Below are 27781 nucleotides of genomic sequence, written 5' to 3' on the forward strand. Positions count from 1 at the left end.
CAGTTTAGGAATACATATGACTGATCACTTTTTATTCACTTCTTTCGCATGAGATAACCAAAAATCTGTAATTCTGCCATTGTTTTTTTATTACATTTTTTTTTTTTTTACAATGCTCACTGTGCAGAATAAATAATGTGACAGTTCTGTCATTTGCACTCCTACATACTGCCTACTAGATATGGGTTTGGCTGTACCTAGAAGGTTGACATACTCAGCAGGCACAGAGGCTGTTGTTGCTATGACAGTCGTCATCCCCCCAACAATCATGCAGCAATGGCTGAGAGAAGAAGATCCCCTTCATCAGTCTCTTATGCCATGGTTGCTATTGACCAGATTATGTCCAGTCCTGGCTATTGCAGCAAGAACCTGACTGTAGTATTTCTGGCTTCCGCAGGTTCCTGTGTCCACAGTTTCCAACAGACATACTGTAACTGTACATCCAAATTCAGAAATACACTTGCAATTTGACAAGGGATTAAATGGAACCTGTCAGTAGTTTTTTTTTTTTTTTTTTTGCAGTGAAGTAACATGTACCAAATTTATTAAGGAGGAAAAAGTGAAGACGAAATCCAGCAACCATGAATTCTAAAATCCAGTTTTATTTACTTTTTATGGAGATAAAACATAAATATTTCTAGATTGCAGTAGATTCCAGACTACGACTAAAGCTTAGTTCACCCGGGGGGCGTACGGGCAGATTTTGGCCATATTTTGACGTGGGAAGCCGCGTCAGAATATGGCCAAAATCCGCCTGCTGGAACTTCCGACAGTCGCGGCACTGCGGTCTGGTGTAGGCCCAAATTAATGGGCCTAGTCCAGAGCATGCTGGGGGCGTCCCCAATGCTGCCAAAGAACTCTCCAGCGCTGCCTCCATCTTCTTCTGGAGCGAGGTCTTCACCGCGTCTTCTTCTGGCGGTGTCTTCTAACTTCTAGGCCTCGGGCAAGCCGACTGCGCATGCCCACTGGCCACGAGAAAATGGCCGCTTACAATACTGTGTAAGCGGCCATTTTTCTTGTGGTCGCAGGCATGTGCAGTTAGCTTTGCCCTAGGCCTAGAAGTTACAAGCCACTGACAGAAGAAGACTCGATGAAAACCTTGTTCCAGAAGAAGATGGAGGCGGCGCTGGAGAGTTCTCTGGCAGCATTGGGGACGCCCCAAGTGCTGTTTGAGCGCTGGGGCCTGCCCTCAGGGCTGCGAGAGAACTCATTTACATACCGACAAAAAACGGATTTTCAAGTGCACGGCGGCACGGAGAAGACAAAGAAAGGTAGGAGAAAAATAGCCTTTCTTAAGGCTATTCTGACGTGTTAATGAAAAGAAATTGTGATTGAATGATAGGATCCTTTAAGCGAAACATGGCTCTTTACTATATTGGCCAACTATAGACCAGAAACAGCTTAGAGGTGGCGTAAATTTCAGGTACAGTTTATGCTATTTTTCCTATTTAAAATATAAAAGCTGCATTGGCCAAGTAGTCTCTGTCCCTTTTTTTAAAAAATAGGCATGAGCGGAGCAAAACAAGTCAAAAATGTAATTTTTCTTGCACCAAAATTGCTAATTTTGCACACCAGCAATAAATTTTCCCCATATTTCTTCACAATTTGAGAACCTGGGAGTATTTCATTTTACTGTGGTTAGTGTACCATGAATCTACCGACCTATGCCCTTATAAGACATACACACAAATAAATCTGCCATCTCCAAAAAATAAATTCAAGGGCATAAAATACCTCATGATATATTGGAGGCTACCTATGGGCTTGTACCACTCAATAATACTCAGTTTAATCCATTGGGAAATGAAGATCTCACTTCCCCCTTTGCCTGAGTTTGGACCCTGGAACAAAGAGCTAGTCTTGTTTGTTTGTTTTTTTGTTTTGTTTTTCTGTTTGTTTTTTTTAAAGTTTTGATTAGGTACAACAGAATACAATGTCTAATATCTGGGGAATGGAAAACCTTCTCTTTCTCATTTATTTTTTTTTTTTTGTGTTTAGCCTAAAATACTTTTACTGTCATATGCTACTTTAAGTAGGGAAGAAGGATGGTGTTTAAGTATCATTTTCCCAATTTAACTGGTCAGATAAGGAGGTTTAGATCCATGGGCCTTGATTTCCCCAAGTCTATGTGCACAAGTGATTGCTAACAGAGGGGAAGTTTTAAAAGTAATGGCCTGCTGGGAAGTCTCTCGAAGGGTTCAAACAAGACCTTCAGTAAAGCAGAAGAAGAGATCCGGGGGGACCTATAAATCTGGCATTCATTCTAGAGAAGTCCTTAATAAATCTCTCAATCCAGTTCTGAGAATTAAACAGTACATCAAGTAAGTCACTCAATGGTTCTCAAATCCGTCCCCAAACCAGCCTGATGAAAATGCTGATGGTCAGCAGAAGTACCAGAGTGGTTATGAGAAATTACAAAAATGAAAAATTTTCATATCCAAGAGTAGATGGACACTTGAGCACCAGTGACAGGTGAGTATGATTTATTTTTTATTTACACCTTCTCTGGTCGTCTATGGGATTTGTTCAATTCCTGAAAAACTACTTTCAGGGTATTAATATTTGCGTCTGAATCATTTGGATCTCAGGATTTCCCTTTCAGCTTCCAAGCTGTGAGACAGAGATGAATGCCTGGGTGTAATACTGGACATTGATGAAGAAGATTCTCTGTTTGAAATCTTGGAATACAGTTCCCCTGAGATCTGAAGAAGAGTGAAGCGGGATATCCGGTCACAAAAAGGTGCAATTAAGATACTTGTGCTTAAGATGCACTGATGACTTGTCATTCAAGATCTGTATTTGCAAGAAGGGAGACTAGAGAAAAGGCATAAAGAGGACTTCTCCCCTAAGGCCTAAGGGAAGTCATCTCGAGCTTTGGGATTGCATTATTCTCCAGTCTTCCTGGTGCCCAAACCATCGGGAGACTGGAGGATGTTTATAGACCTATTGTTGATGTATGATTATAGATACCTCAATCGTTTAATTTGCAAAAAGTGGTTTCGAATGGAGACCATAAGATCTGTAAACTCCTACCTGCAGCAAAGCGATGTTCTTACCACTTTGGACCTGAAAGTTGCATACCTGCACATTCCTGTGTATCCTTCCCAAAGGAGATACTTATGAATATTAATGGTTGTTGCCAGGTGCAGAAGATCTATACAATTCACTGTGCTACCCAAGGTGGTGGAGCCTGTAGCAGACATGGAGCACATCTTAACTAATGGGAATTATTATACCAAAACAAAAAAATACAAGTAAAATAAGCACAATTCAAATAAAAAGTGAACAGGCTGAAATGTTTTTTGGTTTTCTTCCTAAAGTCCCTGAACCTAAAATCACTTAATCTTAAGTCACACTTAACGCAAAGCCACACTTAATAAAGTCTCAGAGTAGGGCTATTTATTTTCCCAAAAATTAAAGGGGTTTGACAAAAGGGAAAAGTTACCAAAAGAACCTTGATAGCCTACAGAAAATAATTTCATTTTACTTTTATTAAGTATTTGATTAAAAATCGCATCTATAAATAAAAGATTCCTCCTATGTTGGGTATAAACACCAAGCCTATCCAAATCAGGAAGAGGGAACAGCAAAATATATTCAGTCCAACAATATCTCAGAACCAGATTAGAGCACATAACCTCTTAGAGAGTGGAGCCTCCTATGATATATAAATGCCACGTTCAGTGGTTATTATAACTCAAATTGGCCCTATAGCCTGTTATCAGGACTGCTGATGCAAAAACCTAAGGGGAAGGTGCTGTCCCTTTAAGATCTATTTTCGGGATACTGTTCTTTTAAGACCCTTTTTGGGGAGCATCCATAGGATTAACGGACATCCACTGCAAATCTAGGCAGGATTCTATCCCGCTTAGATCTGCAGTGGATGCCACTTAATCTTATGCATGCTCCCCAAAAAGGAGCACCACTAGGCTATCAAGGTTCTTTCAGTATCTTTTCCCTTCTGTGAAACCAAAACGACACTTAGGCTGCTTTCACACGGAGTTACGCTCCGCTCATTCAGACACGTAAACACTAGAGATGAGCGAGTACTGTTCGGATCAGCCGATCTGAACAGCACACTCCATAGAAATGAATGGATGCACCTGGTACTTCTGCTTTGACGGTGGCCAGCCGCTTATCCCCCCACGTGCCGGCTTCGTCCATTCATTTCTATGCGAGCGTTCTGTTCGGATCGGCTGATCCAAACAGTACTCGCTCATCTCTAGTAAACACGTGTCAAAGTGACGGCTGTAAAACAGAATCCCATAGACTTCAATGGGTGCCGGACTTACGCGCTACACAGTGAAATCAATGGGAGGCTTTTAAACACATTGATTTCAATGTGTAGCGCGCGTAAGACCGGCACACATTAAAGTTTATGGGATTCTGTTTTACAGCGGTCACTTTGACACGTGTTTACGTGTCTGAAAGAGCGAAGCGTAAATCTGTGTGAAACCACCCTTAGAATCAAAACACGGTCGCAAGCCCACACACGCTCTTTAGAACTTAGCCTCTAAAGCTGATCTCAGATGCACAGAAACCTGCAACTGATTCCTCGGGTTACAAAGAGGTCAGAGTCACCTGAATGCAACACCTTTTTCCCCATGACAATTCTGTGCCTCTGTTTCTAAGACATTCCTTTATTTCAGTACATGCAAATAAGCAGTATGTGGCACTGGCTCCATTGCTCCAAACTGCTATGCACCGCATTGCTCTAATACACTGGTGTGAATGTGAGAACACCACACCAGGCAACATTTCAGCATAGTTCTTAGGCCCGGTCACCCAAAAAAAGGGAGAGGAGAGAAGATTGCATATTACAGCAGTTTCATCATAAGTTTGAAGACCAGTACTCTGATGACTGTCATGCTGAGTGCATAATGTAATTATATTCAGGTCTCTCTATGGAGATACATCTGTTATTAGGTTCAGGGTAAATGGCCTGCGTCGCTGCCACCTAGTGGACACCCACATTTTCTACCTCAGAAAATCAATTGGCTCACATTGTGCTATCTCTTTGCTTACCCTTACATTGTTTAACTTGTAGAGATGAGCGAGTACTATTTGAAACTACAGTTTCGAATAGCACGCACCCATAGGAAGGACGCACCCGGCGTCCTGCCGCTTAACCCCCTGCGTGCCGTCCATTCATTGCTATGCGTGCGTGCTATTCGGAACTGCCGTTTCGAATAGTACTCGCTCATCTCTATTAATTTGGTTTATGTTTTTATTGGGAGGCTGCATCTTCCCCCTTTTTTTTTTTTTTTTTTTTGCTTGTTTTGACTTAAAGGGGCTCTATTACTGGGAAAAGTCATTTTTAACTAATCACATTCTTGCATAGGCTTTAGAAATGCTACTCCACACTTACCTTTAGTATGTAAATTGCCTCAGTGGTTTCTGAATAAGTCCGTTTTTAATTATATGCTAACGAGCTTCCAGCCAGCACAGGAAGTTCCCAGCAGCACTCCTCTCTACTATTATCTCCTATGTGTGTGTGCAAACAGGAAGGTAAGTCATCAGCAGCAGCCTGTGCTGTATACACGCATAGGAGACAATAGCAAAGAGGGTGCACGATGCATATGAATAAAAACGGACTTATTCAAAAACCTCTGAGGCAATTTATATACTAAAGGTATGTGTGGAACAGCCTTTCTAAAGGCTATGCAAGGATGTGATTAGTTAAAAATGACTTTTCCCAATGATAGAGCCCCTTTAACATTTGAAAACTAAAAGTGAATTTAAAGAGAAAAACACCAAATGGAAGTCCTAACATGAACAAAGGCTGTCCTGCAGTTGTTAGTGTCCCTTGTATCACTGCTAGGGGCAACCAACTGGCCCTTGTGATGTTTCCCTAGCTCATGACACTAGCAGCTAAGGCAGTGTGTTGCTCCACGAGCAAGGCAGAACTGACGTACTCACCACAAGGCCTCCATACTCAATCCAGACCATCATCGTCATCTGTTTTAGTTCACAGCAGTCCAGGTTTCTCAGCATACAACACCAAAGGAAATGATTGAGGCCAAGGAAGGACAAATAATGGGCCTGAACATCAAATCTCCTTCTGCTGAGCACCTGGAAATGGCCTAAGCATAGAGTGAGTGAGTGAGTGAGTGTGAGTGTGTGTGTAATTAAGGCGCCAACAGTATCTGAACAGTGGATAAGGAAACTGTAGGAGCTGTTCATGCTGGTCGACAGACAAAATGGTCCTTTCTACTGGTAGTCAGTCCGGGCACTTTCTAGAGCCTTTTTGCTTTGTGGGCATACCCTCACATAAATGCTACTTTCAACACCTTGTAAGAAGTAGGTCAGAATAATCTAGATGGCAGACAGTTTTACAAGATGACCACCCTGTTTCTCTCAGTACAATGATTCACTCCCTCTCAAAATCTATCAACAAAGCAAAATATCTAGCAGTCAATCTTTCACTAAGAGGTACACTACCCAAAAGTAGCTACTTAAAAGCAGAGCTCCACATAGCAGAAATGCCACGGCAAAAACTGTAGCATTTTACAGTCCCTGCAAAACGGATGGAATTCTAGAGGATCCCATCTACACATTGCAGCATTTCCACTGCGCGTAATTTTCTGTAATTTCCAAAACTGTTGTGGTAATTTACAAATCTTCATCAGACAGGATACTGTTATACAGCAATCCAACATTTCTATTTAGATGCCTTTTTTTCTGTCATTGAGTGTGCTTCTATTGTGTCTGATATTCTACTATAATTTTGAATAACCACCACAATGTCTATATAGAAGACTAAATTGAGAAGGCTAATTCACAAACAGGAAAACCATTAAAGATGATTGACAATCTTTCCAGGAGTGGACATCCCATCAAATTCATCCTAAGGTCAGACTGTAATGCTCAGATATGAGAAACCACAGGCCTCAGTTAACATGTTAGGTGATCAAGTTCATAACAGAGCAATAAAATTAAAACAAAAAACATAATATCAAGTATGACTTGCAAGGAAGGGCTAAAGCTATCCCCCCCCCCAAAAAAAAAAAAAAAAAAAAGGGTCAAGGCAACAGATCATTCATCACAAATACACCATTGAATCTACAACAGAATGGATGAAAGAGAAGTCTCAACCTCAACCCGTTTGAAATGCTATGGCAGGACCTTGAGTGCTGTGCATAAACAAATGCCCACAAACCTCAATGAGCTGAAGCAACAGTGGGCTCAAATTGCCCCATGGCAAGCTATACAGAAGACCATGCCATCAGGGGCTATAAAAGAGTGGAAGCCATGTGATGGGACTGAGGAACTCTTATGGACTAAAAGCATCTGTTCCATGTTCTGTTACCCTGGATACGATATGTGCCACGCCTGGACTGTGATCTCTTGTTTTTTGGACACCATGTGCTGAGACTGCAGAAGCCATGTGCTCTGGTCTGCTCTGGACTGTTCTACTGATGGGGAAAGCCATCCCAAAAGTCTGAGGCTTACTTAAGGAGTCTAAGCAATGTGCCCTGATTATTATGAGAAGAACTCCAGAGACCCACTTGGGGTTAATAAATATATAAAGTTTATAAAGCTTGTTTCGTATTATCCTATAAGACCCGGTCACTCTCAGGCTGAGAGTGGACAGTAAGGTAAGAGGGGTGACCGCAGGTGTGCCAAGCGGTTTGGCAAAGCAGGGCAATCCTTCATATAAGTGCTTTGTTTGTCTTGAGACTAAATGTAAATCACAGATACCCCACCACCCCAAACTCAGAATGTCATTCCAGGGATCAGAAATGACCTTGAACATATTGTCTGGATGAGACGCAGCTTGCCATTCCTGCAGTGGCCCCTACAGGAAAAATATAGCATTACATGTTGCCCATTCATAAAAAAGGACCGACCGTTTAAAAGTTGTCGCCCCACTAATACATTAATTGTTCACCTCCGTTCTGGGAGAATTCTTTATGCTTTTCTAAACACTTCTCACCTATTCACACAAAGATACTGAAGAAAATCCAAATTTAAAAAATAAACTTAGTGGAAACCATTTAAAGAACTATAAAATAGTGGTTATTGCCTAGTGGGACTTTTGTTATAAACCTGGTTTTTCAGGCTAAGATTGGCCCATAGGTTAGGGGGTGTTCACACTTGCGCTGTTGGACGCCTGTTGTGATCCCGCTGAAATTGCAGAAAAACAGCTTGGGGATAGCTTGCATGGCTGAGATGACATTTAGATGTAGAGTCAGGTCATTCATGAACCTTCGGACCACAATCACCAATAATGCCTCGGGTCTGTGCCAGTCGCTACATTGGCTGCCTATTCATTATAGAATAAAATATAAAGTTATCACTCTCATCCACAAGGCTCTCCATAATGCTGCACCTCCATACATCTCCTCCCTCATCTCTGTCTGCCGCCCAACCCGTGTTCTCCATTCACTCAATGACCTAACACTTACATCCTCTATCATCAGAACCTCCCACGCTCGTATACAAGACTTCTCCCGAGCTGCACCACTTCTCTGGAATGCTCTACTCCGGACAATCAGATTAACTCCCAATTTCTACAGCTTCAAGCGCAAACTAAAGACACATCTTATCAGACAGGTCTATCAAAATTCCTAATGTAAATCCTTCCATACCATAATTGGAATCCCCAAAATCTAACCCTCCTCTGTTCCAGCTCCCACATTACCCCACATGATATGATGCCACTTCAGGGTAACTCTATATATCCAAGCACTATTCACATGTTAAAGGACACGACTGGTGACGGCTCAAAGTCTTATGTTTGTGTAATGACAGTAACCTCTATTACAAAATTGTCTGACCTCTGTATAAGCAATGCCGCCCCTGCTACCTCTTGTGTCACCCCCTCTACCTCATAGATTGTAAGATCTTGCAGCAGGGCCCTCCGTCCCATTGTGTGAAATGACTTTCTTTGTAATGTTTCTTTTTGTCTGTATTTGAACCCTACTAATTGTACAGTGCTGCGGAATATGTTGGCGCCATATAAATAATTTTTTTTTATTATTATTATATAATCTTGCTGCTACCTGTGATATGCTATGAGCATATATTCTTGGCTCAGAGCCAAAAGTTCAAGACAAGAGCCAAACAGACGAGAAAAGACCGGCAGGGTCCCAGGACAGAAAGAGGCAATGACTTGACAGCAATAAAAAAAAAACAACACCCCCCCCCCTTTTTTTTTTTGCAACAATTTACAAATTTGCAAATCCACATTTTATTTAATATTTGTATATAGCTGTATAGTGGGACGCCAGAGTGAATTTAACTGGCGAGTCCTAGGTACCCTAATTTGATACTGGCCCTAAAGGAAGGAAGAGCATAGTTATGGGGTGGCTGAAAAACAGTTATCTATTCTACTATAGTACAGCGATGGACCAACAAATAATCGATCAGGGAGGGCTCTACCAACAAACCAACTTATCCTGTATTTATTTTATAGGGAATAGGTTACTAAGATGGTGTATCCCCTCTAAGGGTCAGTGCACAGAGTTTTTTGGCGCTGATTTTCACGCTGAATCCGCCTCAAAATCAGCCTTTTTTAAAGGCCGATTCTGAGGCGGATTCAGCGTCAAAATCAGTGCCAAAAAACTATGTGCGCACTGACCCTAAGTTTCCACATAGTTTAAGAACTACTTTTTAAATACAAAACTAGTGTAATAAAAATCACAAAATTCATTGTATCTGCAAGAAAATGGTTTATTCATTGTAAACCCCACAGAAAAAAAAAGCTGAATTGCAGCCAAGACCAAGTAATTAACAAAAAAATGCCATAAAGGCAGCAAATGGTAGAGGACATTTCAACACAAAAGTCAGTGAATGAGTTTCCATGTTTTGCACAAAGCTGGAGAAAACTATGAGACATATCCGCATAATACTTCAATGTTGACAGCAATACAAGATGGCTTAAAATGCAAAATCATTGCAACATACACATCCTGCTAGAACTAGAGGGGAGAAAATAAAAAAGAAGATCTAATACTCCTATTGCATGGATTTGCTTCTTTGACTATTTTGAAATGTAGACCCCCCCTGTTCCCATATAAGCAAAAATCAAACATTGTGGGCCAGATGTAACATCTATAAGTCAGACTTGACATTCTTAAACCGTACCAGATTTATCACAGTATCTAATGCCATGTGATAAATCTGTTGTATTATTAGATAGTCGGGTCTAAGGCCCCATATTGCAGACACACAGCTTTTTTTGTTGCAGATTTTTTGAGCCAGTCGGGAATGGATTTAACAGAAGGGAAACATTAAGTTCCTCCTTTGTATTTTCCATTCCTTTTCAAGCCACTGACTTTGGCTCAAAAACCTGCAGCAAAAAACCCTGCTGCATTTCCACAACATGGGGCCTTAGGCCCCATGTGGCGGAAACGCAATTTTTTTTGTTAAAGATTTTGTTGCGTTTTTTGAACCAAAGGCAGGAGTGGATTGGGCAAAAGTTAGAAGTAGAATTGCTTCCTATATATTTCCCATATCATTTTGCAGCCATCCTTGGCTTTCGCTCAAAAAGCTACAATAAAATCTGCAGAAAAAAAAACATGTTTCTGCACCGTATGGCCTAACTTCACCACTCTTATTTGACTTTGTTAAGCTAGAGAATACACTAACTTTCAGTGCATTTTATAGCACAATGTGGCAGCTTGACCCCCAGCCCTTTTCCATAGAAATGGTGTAACTAAAAAAAGTATCTAACACTTAATGTGAAGCAAAGCATGTTAGACTTTTTTTTTTGGCCTTAGGCTCCGTTCCAATGGAGTAACGCGACACTCATTCTGACACGTAAACACGTGTCAGAGTGAGGCGCTTCAAAACAGATCCCATTGACTTCAATGGGTGCCAGCTTACGTGCGCTACGTAAGCACTTACGTGTGAGATTATACTATATATATATATATATATATATATATATATATATATATAGCCTCCCATTGAGTTAAATGGGTAGCGAGCCTAAGCCAGCACCCATTGAAGTCAATGGGATCTGTTTTGAAGCGCCTCACTCGGACACGTGTTTACGTGTCAGAATGAGCGGCGTGTTACTCAATGGGAATGGAGCCTTAAAATACACCAGAATTTTAATGCATATTGCTTACCTGGTATGCACATGACCAAGTTTAACCTCTGAAACGCTGTCCTTGTGTGTGCCAGATTCACCTGATCATCATGGAGAGAGATGCTCATAGCATTATTGTTATCTATAATATCAAGAGTCAATGCCCCTCAGTGACTTTGTCCCATGCTATAACTGTTACGGGGCAATAGGTCATTGGGAAACAGGGACTCCTAGCGTCATAGAGAACTAGAATGCAAAGAGTCCCTCTCCCAGTATGATGTTCAAGACGGGAAACCCAGCGCACAAGGGACCAAGTTTCACAAGTTTTTTGTGAAATTTGTGTGAATGTGGGATTAGTAAATTGCTCGGTGTCCTTCAACAAGCTAGAGGACATGATTTACATTGTAACTTGAGAGGCTTCTGCACATTTGACTAAATTGCTGGACTATCACACAAGGATCTCCTTGAGACTCCAAAATTCTTGGCACTTCAATGATATGAAATCGTTCCTCCTAGTTTGTTATACCACTTTGTGACTTCAATATCTGCATAATACATAGGACAGACATTAAATACGTAGTATAAGCACAACAGACTCTAAACTGGAGCTAGGATTGAAAATTTCGCCAAAATTTTAGTTTTTTCACTCAGGTTTTTTAAAACAAACTTTCAGATGATGAATGCTCCTTTACTTTGGTGGTAAATGGAAAAACACTAATTGAAAGATTTTACTGCATGGGCGAAACCTAGCCATTGCATTTTCATTGTTCAGCCCCTCACCTACAATATGGGGTCTACAGCCTATAGCAATCAGAATAAGGAAGAAACGGAAATCCCAGACCATAATCTTTTTGCACCATAACAGTCTATTCCCAAGGCACTGAACAAGACCCATTTCACTAGTAACACCAATAAATACTTCACAGATCTACTTACAACATCACTATCTCATTCCCCTTCACACCAAGACTAAGTCCACACTAGTTATGTTTTTGGTCCATGGCAAGTATACAGAAAGTTTTTGCTGCATTTTGTTATTCATAGTTCCAAAAATATTCTGTCCCATTTAAATTTTCCTCAGTGAAAACCTAGTACAAGGATACACTTATAAATTGTGATGTGTGGCACTAAAGAATAGCAAAAATTTACTGGCTCCGACAACAGAGATTTGGTAGTGGATAAACTGTAGGCAAAGAATTAAGTTCCTCAAAAACCCTACATAATATAATTACATGGAGTTTCTACTTCGGTACCACTGCCCAGGTCCCAAATGTTCAGCCACTTATCATTGTTCAGTGGTTTAAGGGATTGCCCAAGATGATTTAAAGAAAGGGGAGGGGAGAAGGGGAAAAAAAAAAAAAAAAAAGCCTCAAATGTCTTGAGCTAGGATCACACTACTGTTAGAGTCTCCGTTGTTTGGGTCAGCATGCTGACCCAAACGACAGAGACCCTGTCTGCTTAAAGCGGTTACCCATGGACTCCATAGACTATAATGGGGTCTGCCAGTTTTATATGGAAACCAGCAGAGAGCAATGTCCTCCTTGCAAGACTTCTCTCTGCTGATTTTAAGCAGAATATGCAACTACAAATCCTTGCAAATTTCAGAAAATAGCCCAAAATTTGGTAGCAAATCAAATTTTTTTTTTTTTAAATCAAATATTGATCAAAGAAAGTTTATCCGTGGCCGCAATTCAAAGAAATAACTTCTGATATCATAAGATTTGTCCATCATTGCATGCCCATAAACGTCAGATCCCTTTAGGTGCAGAATAGAATGGTGGCATAGCAAAGTGGTTTTGAAACACAAACCAGGACTACCTACCAAGAACTAAGTTTGGAGATTCTCACATATTTAAAATTACAGTTTGAAGAGTGTTGACATTTTGGGAAGGAGAACAAAAAAAAAAAAAAAAGTATGGCTTCCCAATGAGCTGAATTTTTAGTATTATACATCTTGTATTGATTGTTAAATGAGCACAATACTGTATTAAAAAGATGAACCCTGAAATCTGTTAAGGATTATTTTTAATAGACCAGCACTAGTTATTGCATAGTAAAAACCAGGATTCACACTCTTAATGAAAGCCTTAGAAAAATCCAAGGAAATTTTAAACATCTGGGGGGGAAGGGGAAAGGTAGGCTAGTGTCAATTCATTTTGTGTTGAGTACAAGGCAAACAAGGGAGAAAAATACTGGTCATCATGTACCAAACCTATCTCAGGTTACACACAGGGAAGAAAGGGAGGGAAAAAAAAACTAAAAATTGGTTGCTATGGAAAAGCTAGCCATTTTGTCTGCCATACACAAGTGTATATGGTTTTATTGTATAAGATTTGCTTCCAAACAAGGTTTTATATTTGTCACCCTGAAAGTTAAAAAAAAAAAAAACACAAAAAAACAGGCGATTGGCAGAAATTAAATTAGTCCTAGGTTTTCATGGCTATTTTCTATAGGTCTTCATAGGCATGTTCTATAGCTCATTAAAGGGGCAGTTTCACAGACATTTCGAATATTTCCATAGAGTACTTATTCATCTGTTTTTGGAATTCCCATATAAGGCCGGGGCCCCATGGGCCGGAAACGCCGCGAGTTGCCTGCAGCGGAAGAAATCGTGGCGTTTTACAGTACGATGTGTTCACGCCCCAGTTGTTCCTGCAGAGCTTTAGCGAGGAGTTTCTGGCCAGTGGGCCCTTAGCCTAAGAGAACAGTGCCATACATGCCATTTATCCATTCACAACAGCCATGGCACCAGTTAGATATGAGGGGCCAGTTGTTCTGGAGATAGATTCAGGTCCCACATGTGGCAGCTGTTTCTATCATGTATTTATGGCAAATCCTGCCAAATGTCTGAGACAAAAATACCCCTTTAACATTGAAGAGATGAGTGAGAGTCTTGCTTTTGTCCTTATACCCAAAATTGTATTTATTTCAGTTAAAAAAAAAAAACAAAACAAAAAACAACCACATGAGAAAAAATGAATTAGCAGGAGCCAAAATGATAGGGCACAAAGATGCAAGCTTTCCCGCATACAACACTTAATGGGCATTAAATTCAATGACATTCTCATTTTAACCATTGTGTGCATTTGCAGTACAATGAAGAGTTATAGTTGTGATTTGCCTGTATTCCCTACATTGTATATAGATCCTTAGACAGTACAGTTAAAAATCAATTCAAGATGGTCTTGGAGGGAAAAGGGAACAACTTACTGTTAATTTTAGAAACCGTTAGACAGGTTTGTGACGGTTACAATGGTTCTTTGCATTTTAAAATACAGTTTGCAACCAAAGCCCTCCATCTTTATGAACTACTCCTTGAAGCCCAGCTTAGGTTTGTAAATTCATCAATGATCCATAGAACGTATGTATTACAGATTATGATCAATAAGAAATGCCATTCAATGGTTTAAACTCAAGTGAATCACATATGTATTTGCTAAAGGATGAACTGCAAAATTCTGTGAGGTTTATTTTTTAAAAAAAGTCCAAATGGAAAAAAAACAAAACACTGCGGTCATCCTATTGCAACATGGTGCTATCAGCTTGGATTTTTTTCTTTTAGATTTTAACACAAATACAGTTCTTGTAATACAATTCCATCTTTAATTGCAACAGATGCTTTTGCATGTTGACTCCAGTCAGACAAAATTTGTGGGGGGAGGGGGAGGACTGGGTGGGTTGATGGCAGCTGGCATTCATTTCTTGAGTGGCTGGTAAACTGATGCATTGGGGTCCAACCCAGAAGAGCTAGTCTCCACAAACTTGGAAGAGTAATGTGGGGAGACTGGGCTTAGGGTACTTGTCCCTGCAGTGTATGCAATGCTGGGCATTACTGCCATTACTTCGGCAATCTTCTGTTTGAGGTCTTTGATTTCTTGATCTTTCTGAAGAATTTGTCCTGTAAAAGGGTAACAAGATTTTTGTTAAAAACCTAGATGAAGCATTCTGGATACAATTGACACCTAAACTGCTTTTACATGCCAAGACGACTAGAATCGCTCATGCAGTTCCCCAGCTAAAGCCAAGACTGAATATTAAAAACCAATGTATAAAGACTTGGCCTAGACTATATACATAGAAAGAACAGACATGCTTAAAAGGGTCACTTCAGTAGAAGCAACATTTTTTTTTTTATTGCAATGGAGCAGAACGGGTTCAAAGCAACAACTTTCCTGAAAAGTCACAACTTTTTTTTTTCCTATTACAAATCGTAAAACTGTCTAAAACGTGCATTTTTTTTCCCCACCAATAATGCCAGATTCTGTAATCTGTTAGACTCCCTGAATGAGGTTTGCTGTAAGGATGGTTACACAATACGTTTTCTCACGCCTGATATAGGTAACAGATGCTATTGGTTAGTCAATGATAAATTATGAAAGGCTTCACTAACTTGTTTATGTTGTGTTGCTCATGGTTGTATAAAAGAACAGCCTGAAAAGCTGTAGGGTAGATCTAATGCAGTTTATCTTTTACAGCAATCTAATCAGAACGGCTGATGCAATTTGCTAAATCTGGCATTTCCTTAGACTGCGTAGTCTAACATTACACCACTGTTAAAGATATCCTACAGCAATCCTTGTACCTACAGTGAAATCTGCACTAATTACAGGGGAGTGGGTAAAGAACAAAGGTTTTAAAAATTGTAAACCTATGGTTTGTGACAAAGTCAGAGAACCAGTGACTACTGCTTCCTTATACCACAAAAGGAAAAATGAATTTGGGGCAACACAGTGGCTCAGTGGTTAGTATCTATCTATCTGAGGCGCTTATTCCATCAAATGGGATGTACCAAGATTGAACCTTATCACCTATCCACAGGACAATGGATTGCTGGAGCTCCCAATGATGGGGGAGAATAAAGGTACAGTGGTCCCAGTTTATAGCAAAGTGACACGGCATATGCACTGCCATTCCATTTAAATTGTATAGGACTGCTGGAGATAGTACTGCACTCTTATCTCTGGCCAAGATTTATCAGACATTGTGTATGCAGTGCATGGGTGATAAGTTTTTCTCTTAGTATTGGCCCTCACAGCTCAGCATCTTACATTACTTTAGAGAGAAGAATAATTGCAACAATCCCAGCAAGTAGACATAGTACTCATTTGATGTTTGCTCTACCAATCCGTTGATTTGCAGTACAAGAGAAAGAAATATGAAAGCTTAAGACGGAGTCTAAACAAGAACTGCAGAAAAGCCAGATATGAGAGATATAAGAGCAGTATACGTGAAGCCCTGAGTGTGACAAAGTTTGCTGGAATGCATCTTTATACTTGTAGGTTGACCAAAAAATTACAGGCGATTGCAGGAGGACTCTACACCCATATCCAATAGCCGACTACAGAATACAATAACCTTAAATATACTCTGTTAGCTAATCGTGGCACAGTATTTCACACTCTAGAGGACAGTGCAGAAAGGAAAAAAATGCATATCAGAAATGTCAACCACAGCCAGTGATGTGCCAGTTACCTTGGGCAATCTCCAGCTGTCTTTTTGCATCACCTAGTGCAGAGAACAAATCCAACTTGATTCTGGTTTCTGCACTGAGGCTATTTTCTAAGTGCTGTGTTTTATCCTGCATGGCTGAAAGAGCAGACATTAACACCTCTGTATCTTTTTCGTTTTCTTTGTACTTTCGCAGCTCCTGAAACAGATAATACAGTAAGTTAAAACATTTTAAGATTTAATTTTTTTATTTTTAGTAAATACATGTTCTATCTAGTACCATATCAAATGAAGACCAGACACACATGGGGAGATTACAGTATAGTGAATATAGAATACTTTGAGCCCAAGACAACATTCCATTAAAGTCTGACATTTCCCTGTGTGGAGCAATGTTTATATGAAATGATCTGTTTGCTGGACTACAACATAAATCGACTGCTTAACACCATATTAACCGAGTGTCCCCCCCCCCTTTTCATCTCAAAATCCTGTTACTGGAAAAACTTGGGCCTGACAGGTGATATACAGTCAAGTGCAATTGCTGGACTATTAAGCTGAATAAAAGGCTTTTATGGTAAGATATCAGGAGAATGGATGAACAATTTTTTTTTTTTTTTTTAAAAGCAAAGGTTATATATTTTTTTACACTCCTCCAGAAAGTAGAAGGCAGTCTTTCTAGTGCCACCTATCGATGTCCACTCTCGTAAGGGGTTTTTCCATGACTTTCTAATTGATAGCCCAAGGGGACCTTACTGAAAGAGTGTTTGAAGTGGAGCAGCTTTCCCACAATTCCACTGCTGCTTCACAGGCCATAACAACATCACGCTCACTGGTCAAAAGACCTGCTTGCAACTTCTTCCCCTTCAATTGAATGGGCTGAGCTGCGATGTCAAGCACAGCTGCTGGTCAAATTTAAATAATAGAGAGCACTGCAGATGAACAGTGTGTAAATATTATATTTTTTTTTATATTTTTTTTTTTTTAAAAAAATGACTTTCTTCTGCAGATTAAATGACAGCAAAGAAGAAAAACTTGGTGAATTTGCTTTGTTGGTAGATACAATACCTGAACTTTTAACTCCAGTTCTCTTATCTGATCTTCTTTTAGTTTCATGTCTATTGATAACTTTTTACATTCACTTTCTAGATCTCTGATTCGATTTCTTAAGGTTTCTGTACATTCACCTCTAATAAGAGAGAACAAGGGTTAAAAAAACAAAACAAAAAACAGACAAGGTCAGTTCTGAATGATAAGAATACTAGCGCCATTATTATTGTTATTCACATTACACATATACATACCTGTTAGCTGCAGCAAAAGCAACTGCTCTTGCTGCTGTGGCTTCTTCTAATTTCTTCCTCTTTTTTTCCTCCATGAGCTGTTTCTCTACAAATGCTCGAGCTTCTTGCTCTGCTTTCAGCTTCTTCTCAAGCTGACTGATAGTCTGCTTGTCTTTCTGTTTCATCTGAACAGCATTATGTAATCTGAGTGGAAGAAAAAAACATTTCATTGGAATGTTGATAAAACATTTTTTTAAATGCTAAGTTCATACTTGCATGGAACGGTCCGTACTGGTCCATCGGAGGACCAGAACAATGGACAAGAGGAACGCTACAATTGCAGCTCCATTCAGAGACCAACGAACCAGTAACTATAATGGGGCAGATCAGATAATATCCACATGCTTGCAGAGAACAGACTCAGTGTTATCTCTATTTACATTACATACAGAGATAACAGACTCTGCTTTATCAGCAAACTACAATTAGCTAAACTGATTGTCCTGCCAGCAGAGATGTAGATAAAAGTGACTGCAACAAGTGAAGTCACTTGTCCTATCACACAGATCTGTGGTTATGTAAGCCCTGTGTAAACAATGGGAAGAATAACTTCACATAGCAGGAAAACAAAGCAGCATCACAAAAGCAATATATTTAGGAAAAGCCTTCAATTTACATAAACTACCAGTATAGCTAGGATCCTTGAGATTGAGAAAGTTATAATGGGTAAAGCGGTAATTTCCAAGAGACTCACTTGTTTTGCAGCAGCTCATTTTCCTGTCTGAGCTGCCCAATTTCATTTCGAATTCCCCGCTCCGTGCTTGTGAGTACATTGATCTGACTGCGGAGATCCTGTTCAATCTGTCTACTGCTCTGCAAGTCTGCTTTTAATTTCTTTACATCTTGTTCCAACCTAAAAAAAACAAATAAAACAACTTGTAAAGAAAATAAAGGGATAAAAAGTACTCAGGATGTCCATATTTTAATATCTTTCAAACCTAATTTTTTAAACCTGCAGTTGACATATGATATATAAAACACACATACATCTATAGCTCTTACTCCTATATGTTTACATATCTATAGAACATGGCCATTCGTTTGCATTGGTGTTTTACTGGTTCTTTCCTGTAATATGCTATATAGTGCTACTCACACAGAGCGAAACCTTTTTCGTCTCCGTGTAATATCTATAGTATTAGTCTCCAATAATTAATATAAGTAAGGAAAAACTGGGAAATAGAAAGGGCCTAACACAGGAACAAACAGCTAGAAAAGTGATACATGCAGATTTTACAGTATAATAAAACTGCTGGAATTTCTCAAAATCTGCCATTCTTCCCTTTTGGTGCCTACTGACATCAACTTGCCTACTTAAAGTTACCCTGACAGTCTCGTAACAGTTTTCAGTTGATCAATGCAGGACTAGCAAACCCAGTATATAATAGCAAAAGGCATACTATAGTGTGTGTGGGCTAGGCGGTGCCAGTATGTGCCTCCATCACGTGACTGGGGTGTCCCACAGACAAATGCACTGCAAGGTCACCTGTCGAAGCGGCCCTGCTCCTGCTGCAAAACTACAACTCCCATCAAGCTTGGACAGGTTGAGATGATGGGAGCTGTAGTTTGTGCAACACTCTTAGGGGGACAATAGTTGCACACCATTTGTGACTCTGCATATTTCCTCCATAACGGTCAGCAGCAGTTGGAATTTTCTCTCTAGCCTCCACCGATCTTGGGCAACAAGCAGTTAGTTTTGATGCCTGATGTACCATTTATTCTCTAATGTTAGAAAGGCGTGGTCAGACAAGAGGGCGGGATTCAGAGCTCCAGTCAGAGGCAGCCAGTGACAGAGCTCAGAATCACAACCTTTGCCTGCTCCTGTCTGACACTGCCCAACTGATCGAACAGACACTAAATAGCATATCAAACACTAAAACTAACAGCATTGATTGCTTGGGAATGGTGGGGGCCAGAGAAAAAAGGTCAACTGTGCCAGAATCAGTGGAGTAGGGTCTATTAAATGTAATTGAGTTGGACTTCCTGGAGGTAGTGAAAGATCCTCTTTAATCATTCACCTCATTCTGTAAAAGATGAGAATCTTCTGCATGACGAAACCTAGGAGAACAGCCTCTGTCTCTGCATACTTGACACCTAGATTTGCATTACTGTGCAGGTGTATAAAGTGGCCAGTGAGTGAACATCCTGGGTGTTACATTTACATAGGTTGGATTTGTGGAGTTAAGAGTATCTGGGTCTTTGAAATATTCAATATTTTTTTCCATATAGCAAAATTAAACTGGACACATCCATTATAAACACTTAGTCAAAAAAATATAAGAATGATCTACAGTCTCTTCATGATAGCCAAGTCCATAAGGCTTTATATGTGCTTAAGATACAGAATTTTGGCAAGCAGATACAGTAGAAGCTGCAGATGAATGTAAATAGGTCATGAAGAGTTTGATAATGGGCTTCATAACAGGCTTCGGAGAAGGACAAGCCTGTGGAAGAATAAGTAGGAGTGAAAAATGAAGTGTGAAGGGACAAGGTCAGTATTCTTCTGCCACAGGGGCAGACTAACGGAGAGAAATATGGACTGCATACATAACAAGCACTTATACCACCAATAACTGTCACATACATTAGGCGGAAGGCAAGAAGGAGAAGGATTTGGAAAAATCATTCAAAGACAAGCAGAAATACAATAATTTTTTGCTACAAAAACGGCTACTCACAATAGTATGCTTCACCACTGGCACTTGACTCATACACGAAAAGCATTTTTTCAAGGACTATACTCAGCCAATTTCCACTATGAGCAGGGTCTCTTCCTAGAGTACCAGTCACATCAGTAGCTCATGGCCCCCTATCAATTACACCATGTGGTTCTGACAAGTAGCCCTTTACTGCTGCACCCAATCTTAGGAGTTTCCAGGATCACAATACTAAGGTTGGGAGCCTGCATCTAGGAATTCTTGGTGATCAGGTGTTTCAAGAGACCCATGTAAACAATGAAAAAAGGTACACTCCTTGGCCGAGTGCCATGACCTGCTCAGCATTCACATGGGGTGCCAACTAAGTCCAACACTTTTACATAATTAAGGCCTATGCTAGTGTTGGAGAAACTGGAGGGGGGGGGGGGGGAATTGTAAAATTTACATTAATAGGGATTTTCCAGAGCCTTCAACCTAACAAGGTAATCAATAATGTAGATCTTTAATATAAGTTTGCCAGGATCCTCACAATTTGTCTGAAGAGAAATTCTGCTGTGTTCTGTGGTCTCTACATCGAAAAGTAAACAGGGCAATATAATCACAATATTTGTAAAAAAAAAAAATAATAATAATTCTATTCCAAACTTGGCAATTTGCATAAATCACTGGATCAACTAATGTTTACTAAAATTTACAATCCATAATATTTTTCCATTCAAGAAAGGCATCCAGGCCCGAATGACAATTTGATCACCACCACATTCTGGGGCAGAGATCTCCATAGCTTCACTGCTCTTACAGTTAAGAATATCTGTATGTAGCTGGAGAAATGCTCTTTCCTTTATACAAAGAAAATATTCCTTTGTCACTGCGACCGCGGCATCTTAGGGGTTTCTAAGTGAAGTCAAAAGTACTGGTTTGCATATGGAGCGGGTGTTAGCTGTAACTTACAGATAACATCCTGCTTCTTAAACTCTCAGCCCCAATGGGGGTGGTTTAACCTCTTGGATGCCGTGGTCAAACATATCTGAGGCCATCCAAGGGTTTTTGCTGGGTTAAATGTCCCCCGGGCACCCCCGCATACCTGCTTGATCCTGCTGGGATCAATGCTCCCTGATAATGCTCGTCTATGGACGAGTACTGCGAGCAGATGGAAGGGGGGGGGGGGGGGGGGGGGGAGTTCCTCCCGGCTCTCACAGCACAGCGCGATTGGCTGTGCTGTGAAGAAGGACGTCTCTGGCTAACTGTCAGAAACGCCCTTCTGACCATAGAAGAGCTACGGTACCGGACCGTAAGCTCTTCACACCGGGCACAGATGGGGAAAGCCGACAGTGCGCTGAACTCAGCGCACTGTCAGCTTTCCGTCAGTATATAGAACTGCCTGTGTGCAAAATGGTGAAAGGTCCTCTTTAAAGGCTATTCTCCTACCTTTAGAGGTCTTCTCTTTCCCCCGTCGTTCGGTTAAAATGCAGTTTTCCGCCGGTATGCAAATTAGTTCTCTCACAGCACTGGGGGCGGGCCCTAGCACTCAAAAAGCACTGGGGCATCCCCAATGCTACAAGAGAACTCTCCAGCGTCGCCTTCATATTCTCTCCAGCGCAGTCTTCAAATTTCTAGGCCTCGGGCAAAGCAGACTGCAAATGCCCACCAACCACAAGAAAATGGCCACTTACACAGTATTGTAAGCGGCCATTTTCTTGTGATCGGCAAGCATGCGCAGTTGGCTTTCCCCCTGGCCTAGAAGTTTGAAGCCAACCCCTGGAAGAAGATGCGTCAAGACTCAGTTTCTGAAGAAGATGGAGGCGGCGCTGGAGTTCTTTTGCAGCATTGGGGACACCCCCAGTGTTGCGAGAGAACTCATTTGCATACCAGCGGAAAATGGCATTTTAACCCAACGGTGGGGCGGAAAAGACATCTAAAGGTAGGAGAAGAATAGCCTTTGACACGAGAAAAAAAAAGGCCTTTAATGGTAGAATCCCCATAACTATATGCTCAGCGTGATGTAATAGTATGGAGCTGAGTGGAAACGAGTTAAGAGTTGAAGAGGTGAAATTTATAGTTGCATAGTTAGTACGGTTTAAAAAAAAAAAAAGCCTGTGCATAACTGAAGCTCATGAACTGAAGCTCATAGCATAACTGAAGGAGCAAATAAGCATTATATATATTTCCATAAGCAGACATTCTATTTTGCTCTCAAAAGGCATCTTATTCATTTTTGAAGCTGATGGGTGTGACCAGCTAGTCCACAGATTTTATATTTCTTACACTGAAGAATCTTTGCTGGCTCTTGAGTAAACCTTTTACCTTCTATTTTCTGCAGATGGAGAGCGCATCCCCTTGTCTTTTGAAAGGATTTGGCATGGAAAAGCTTGTCCTCCGCAGAATCGGTTACAATTATATCTATGGGGAATCTGCCAGCATTTCCATGGATATAATTGACATGATGCACCACGGTTTTTTACCATAAAGTGGGCATGGGATTCACTTGAATCCCATCCACTTTGCCTGTACTATAAAATGCCTGTGGGCGTCCAAAACCCGTTCAAGTATATGGGTTTGCAAAGGGAGCACCCGTGGGCATTTTGTACCTTTCCACGGCGAAACCAGATTTTGTAACCAGACACAAAGTCGGAAATGCAGGACTGTGTGTCGGGTAAAAAAATGGTTTTGAAAACTGACTGCAAGGTTTCCGATCCCTGTTCAGTTTCTCAGGGCAGAAGACGGAAACCCAGCAGTCAATGGGAGTCTTTTTCCAGCGCTGATTTTTACGCAAGTTATTGTGCCAGAATCAGCACCGCATTACTCCGTGTGAATGCCCCCTTAGAGAAGACAGCAAGAAACTTTTGACATTGCATTCTATAATTTAACTTATGGTCTCCATGTGAGTCCTTCACCAATGACTCCTAAAGCTTTACTGCTCCAAGAACATGTTGCGTGCCAAATATTTTTTTTTACCTAGATGCTCACTATTGAGAAGACCTCTGACCTCCACTTTTGACAATATGGGGACACTACACCATATGAATTGCTTTTTTTTTTTTTTGTGCAAAGTGGGTAGCCACAACTTCACAATCTAAGTTTTTTTTTTTTTATAAAAAATATTTTATTACCAAAATTAACTGATTAACGTTTTTGTTTAACCCCTTCCTGACATCCGCCATAATAGTATGTCGCTGCCGGGAAGGATTTCCTGCAAACCGCTGTAGTACTACAGCGGCTGCACGGTGCGCACACAAAACCTGTGTGCGCACCATGCCCTGCGAGTGTCAGCCGTAGGTTACGGCTGACAATGCCCTGTAACACCCACGGTCAGAACCGGGTCCGATCGCGGATGTTAACCCCTGAGATGTTTGACTATCTCAGGGATTTCGGTAAATCATAGTGCCGATCAGCACCCGCAACGGTTTTCCCGGGGGTAGTGCAGTGTTGGTAGTGGGCAGCCCGGGGTCTGATCAGTGACCCCGGGTCTTCCCCATCACTTCCCCCTTCCATGTACCTGATTGTGCCAAAGAGCTTCCTGTACACTGCAATACACGTGTATCGCAGCGTACATGTAGTTATGTAGCGATCAACAGATCACTGCTTCAATCCCCCATGGGGGTCAGAAGAAAAAAAAAAAAAAAAAAGTTTAAAAAAGCAAAAATAAAGTTTAAATAAGTTTAAAATAAATTAGAAATAAAGCCCCAAAAATCCCATTTTCTCATAAAAAGGTTTTATTATATAACAAAGAAAAAAAAAAAAAAATTACACATTTGGTATCATCGCGTCCGTAATAACCTGAACAATAAAATTAAAACATTATTTAACCCGAACGGCAAACATCAAAAAAAAAAAAAGAAAGCCGCAGAAAATGATTTTTCACCACCTCTCCCTTGCAAAATGTTCAATAAAAAGTAATCAAATGGTCAGATAAGAACCAAAATGGTACCAATAAAAAGCAGAGGTCATCCCGCAAAAAATAAGCCCTCAACCAGCTCTGTCCACCGAAAAATAAAAATGTTATGCCCTTCAGAAGATGCCCATACAAAATTGATTTTTTTCCCCTAAATTGAATTTTATTCTGCACAAATAGCAACGCATTAAAAAATATAAATGAGGTATCGCCGTAACCGTACCAACCCGCAGAATAAAGGTAACATGTTACTTATGCTGTACGCTGCACGGGAAAAAAAATAAATGCTAAAAAGCAATGGCAGAATTGATGTTTCCTTTTACATCCCACCCAGAAAGAGTTAATAAAATGTAGTCAATAAGTTACAGGCACCCCAAAATGGTGGCATTGAAAAGTACATCTAAGGGTGAGTTCACACTATGTAAACGGCAGCTTATTCTGAACGTAAAACACGTTCAGAATCAGCGGCGTATAAAGCAGTTCCATTCATTTCTATGGAGCCGGCATACGAGCGCTCCCCATAGAAATGAATGGGCTGCTTTTTTCACTACGAGCAGTCCCATTGAAGTGAATGGGAAGTGCCCGCGTGTACGGCTAGCTCTGCTCATGCCGAGCCGTACACGCGTGTTTTACGTTCAGAATAAGCTGCCGTTTACGTAGTGTGAACTCACCCTAATACCGCAAACACCAAGATCTCATATGGCCACATTGCCAGAAAATAAAAATCTAACTTGTACAATGTGAAGACAAAAAAGTCGCCAAATCATTAGGACATAAGTGGCTGCGACTAGAAGCAAATGTATAATCTGTGCGAGCGTTTTCAGAGGACATCCCACTCACTACATCACTTGATAAATCCTTTGAGGGGTGCGGTTTTCAAAACAGGTCACTTTCTAGAGGTTTCCACTGTTTTGACTCCTCAAGGGCTTTGTAAATGCGACAGGGTTCCTGAAACTGATCACAGCCAGATCTGTCCTCTAAAAGCTCCTTAGCGTGCCTTCCCTTGTGTGTCTCGCTGTGCGTCCATATATTAGTTTACACCCACAAGTGGGGTACTATGGTAGTCGGGAGAACTTGCCTAACAAATTGTGGGATGCGTTTTCTCCTTTAACCCCTTGTGAATGTGCAAATTCTAGGGCTAACCGCTCCACTGTACAGCGCGATAGGCGCTGCTGGGCAGAAGGGCGTCCCTGGCTAAGTGCCAGAAACGCACTTCTGACTGTAAAGCCCTACGGTACCGGGACCGATAGCGCTTTACACCGGGCACAGATCGGGAAAGCCAACAAAATCAAATTTGAAAATTTCACCTCCATTTTGTCTTAATTCCTGTTAAGCACTTATAGGGTTAAAGGGGTATTCCCACCTCACATACTCATCAGTCTTTTCTGCTGTAAAATCTTCTCTCTTCCTGGTTTCTTGCATCATTTGGTGGGCGGGGTTTCACATGCAACCTGCCGTTTAGCTCCGCCCCCAAATTTGTATGTAGCTCCGCCCACCCACATTGGACTATGAAGTACAGGCAGCAGCAACTCCATTCTGTGTTACATATAGAGACTGCCTGTCTCTGCCATAATGAACACAATTGAATTAGCTAGCCTGATAACTGGGAGAACAGAAGAAATGAAAGCAGCTCCTCTCCCCTATCTGATAGCAGGAAGCTAGGTCACATGGTATAGACACAGGAATAGCTAGAAACACAGGCTCGCTCCCTGCACTTAGCCCCTCCTCCCTCCCCCCTGAGAGCAGCAGATACATCACTTGACTCATGAGCAGCTAAGTCAAGGCTGTGGCCACAAAGAATTGAATAAAGTAAGATAGTGGACAAACAAAGCAGTTTTGCTGAAGCAGTGTATTTAGGAAAAGTCTTACATCCACATTAACAAGCAGTATAGATAGGATGCTTGTGATGGGACAACCCCTTTAAATTACAAGGTATATGTTGTTTTGGCTTAATTAAAGAGGACCTTTCATCAGATCGGGCACATGCAGTTCTATATACTGCTGGACTGCTGCACTGTTGGCTTTCCCGATCTGTGCCCGGTGTAAAGCGCTATCGGTCCCGGTACCGTAGGGCTTTACAGTCAGAAGTGCATTTCTGACACTTAGCCAGGGACGCCCTTCTGCCCAGCAGCGCCTATCGCACTGTACAGTGGAGCGGGGAGGAACTCCCCCCTCCCCTCATGATAATACTCGTCTATGGATGAGCTGTGTGAGCAGAGGGAGGGGGCGTTCCTCCCCGCTCACATAGTACAGCGCGATAGGCGCTGCTGGGCAGAAGGGCGTCCCTGGCTAACTGTCAGAAACGCCCTTCTGACACTAAAGCGCTACGGTATCGGGACCGATCGCGCTTTACCCGGGGCACAGATCGGGAAAGCCGACAGTGCGCTGAATTCAGCGTACTGTCAGCTTTCTAGCAGTATATAGAACTGCCTGTGCCCGATCTGATGAAAGGTCCTCTTTAAGGGGTGCAGTTTCGAAAATGGGGTGATTTATGGGGGGGGGGTTAATACAAGGGTCTTTCAAAACCCCTTCATAACTGGATTAGTCCCTTAAAAAAAGGGTTTTAGAAATTTCTTGAAAATTTTGAATATTGTTGTTTCGCTTGTAAACCTACTTGTAAATCTTATAAAGTCCGTAAAAAATAACAGTGACTAAAGTTTGATGCCGACATAAAGCAGAGATCTGAGCTATGAGATTTATGATATAATTTTGGCGGTCTGACTATCTGTATGCAATGCACATCATTTCAAACTTTATAAAATGCATCATTTTCAAAATTTCCACCAAATTTCTGATTTTTTCATAATTAAACAAAACATCAACCAAAATTTACCACTAACATGAAGTACAATGTGTTACGAAAAAAATTTCTCAAAATCACTTTGGTAAGTTAAAGCGTTCCAAAGTTATTGCCACATAAAGTGACATGTCAGTTTTGAAAAATCAAGCTTGGTCAGGAAGTCAAAAAGTGCCATCGGTGGGAAGGGGTTAAAATAGGTTGTCATGATTAGTTGTAAATAGATAAGACTAGTAATGTAGGAAGTTATGGTCTAGCACAGAGGTGAGCAAACTTTTTTTGTATTGTGTGATTAAATTATTGTGTAATTATAATTTTTTTTTCACTTTTAAAGTCAAAACATGAAATAGATGTTAAACCTCTACCTCAAAGTTCTATAATGCATTCCATAATAGTAACTAGAGATGAGCGAACAGTGTTCTATCGAACACATGATCGATCGGATATCATGCTGTTCGCCATGTTCGAATCGAATACCGCGTGGTAAAGTGTGCCATTACTCGATTCCCCTCCCACCTTCCCTGGCGCCTTTTTTGCTCCAATAACAGCGCAGGGTAGGTGGGACAGGAACTACGACACCGGTGACGTTGAACCCGATCCACGTTC

At 41.0% G+C, this 27781-nt stretch overlaps 1 protein-coding gene across 1 annotated transcript in view; it reads right to left on the minus strand.

Annotated features, from left to right (window-relative positions):
• Positions 1-10952: 10952 nt before the first annotated feature.
• The window catches only part of MACO1 (macoilin 1), a 50498-nt gene continuing 33669 nt past the window's right edge, over positions 10953-27781 (minus strand). Inside the window, exons 7-11 of the mRNA XM_075264622.1 lie at positions 18524-18682; positions 17791-17973; positions 17555-17675; positions 16511-16685; positions 10953-14936 (exon numbers count right to left, since the gene is read on the minus strand). Coding sequence (XP_075120723.1) covers positions 14734-14936; positions 16511-16685; positions 17555-17675; positions 17791-17973; positions 18524-18682 — 841 coding nt within the window. The 3' untranslated portion in view covers positions 10953-14733. The remainder of the gene's footprint in view (positions 14937-16510; positions 16686-17554; positions 17676-17790; positions 17974-18523; positions 18683-27781) is intronic.

Source organism: Leptodactylus fuscus, chromosome 2, assembly GCF_031893055.1.
Source record: "Leptodactylus fuscus isolate aLepFus1 chromosome 2, aLepFus1.hap2, whole genome shotgun sequence".
NCBI lineage: Eukaryota > Metazoa > Chordata > Amphibia > Anura > Leptodactylidae > Leptodactylus > Leptodactylus fuscus.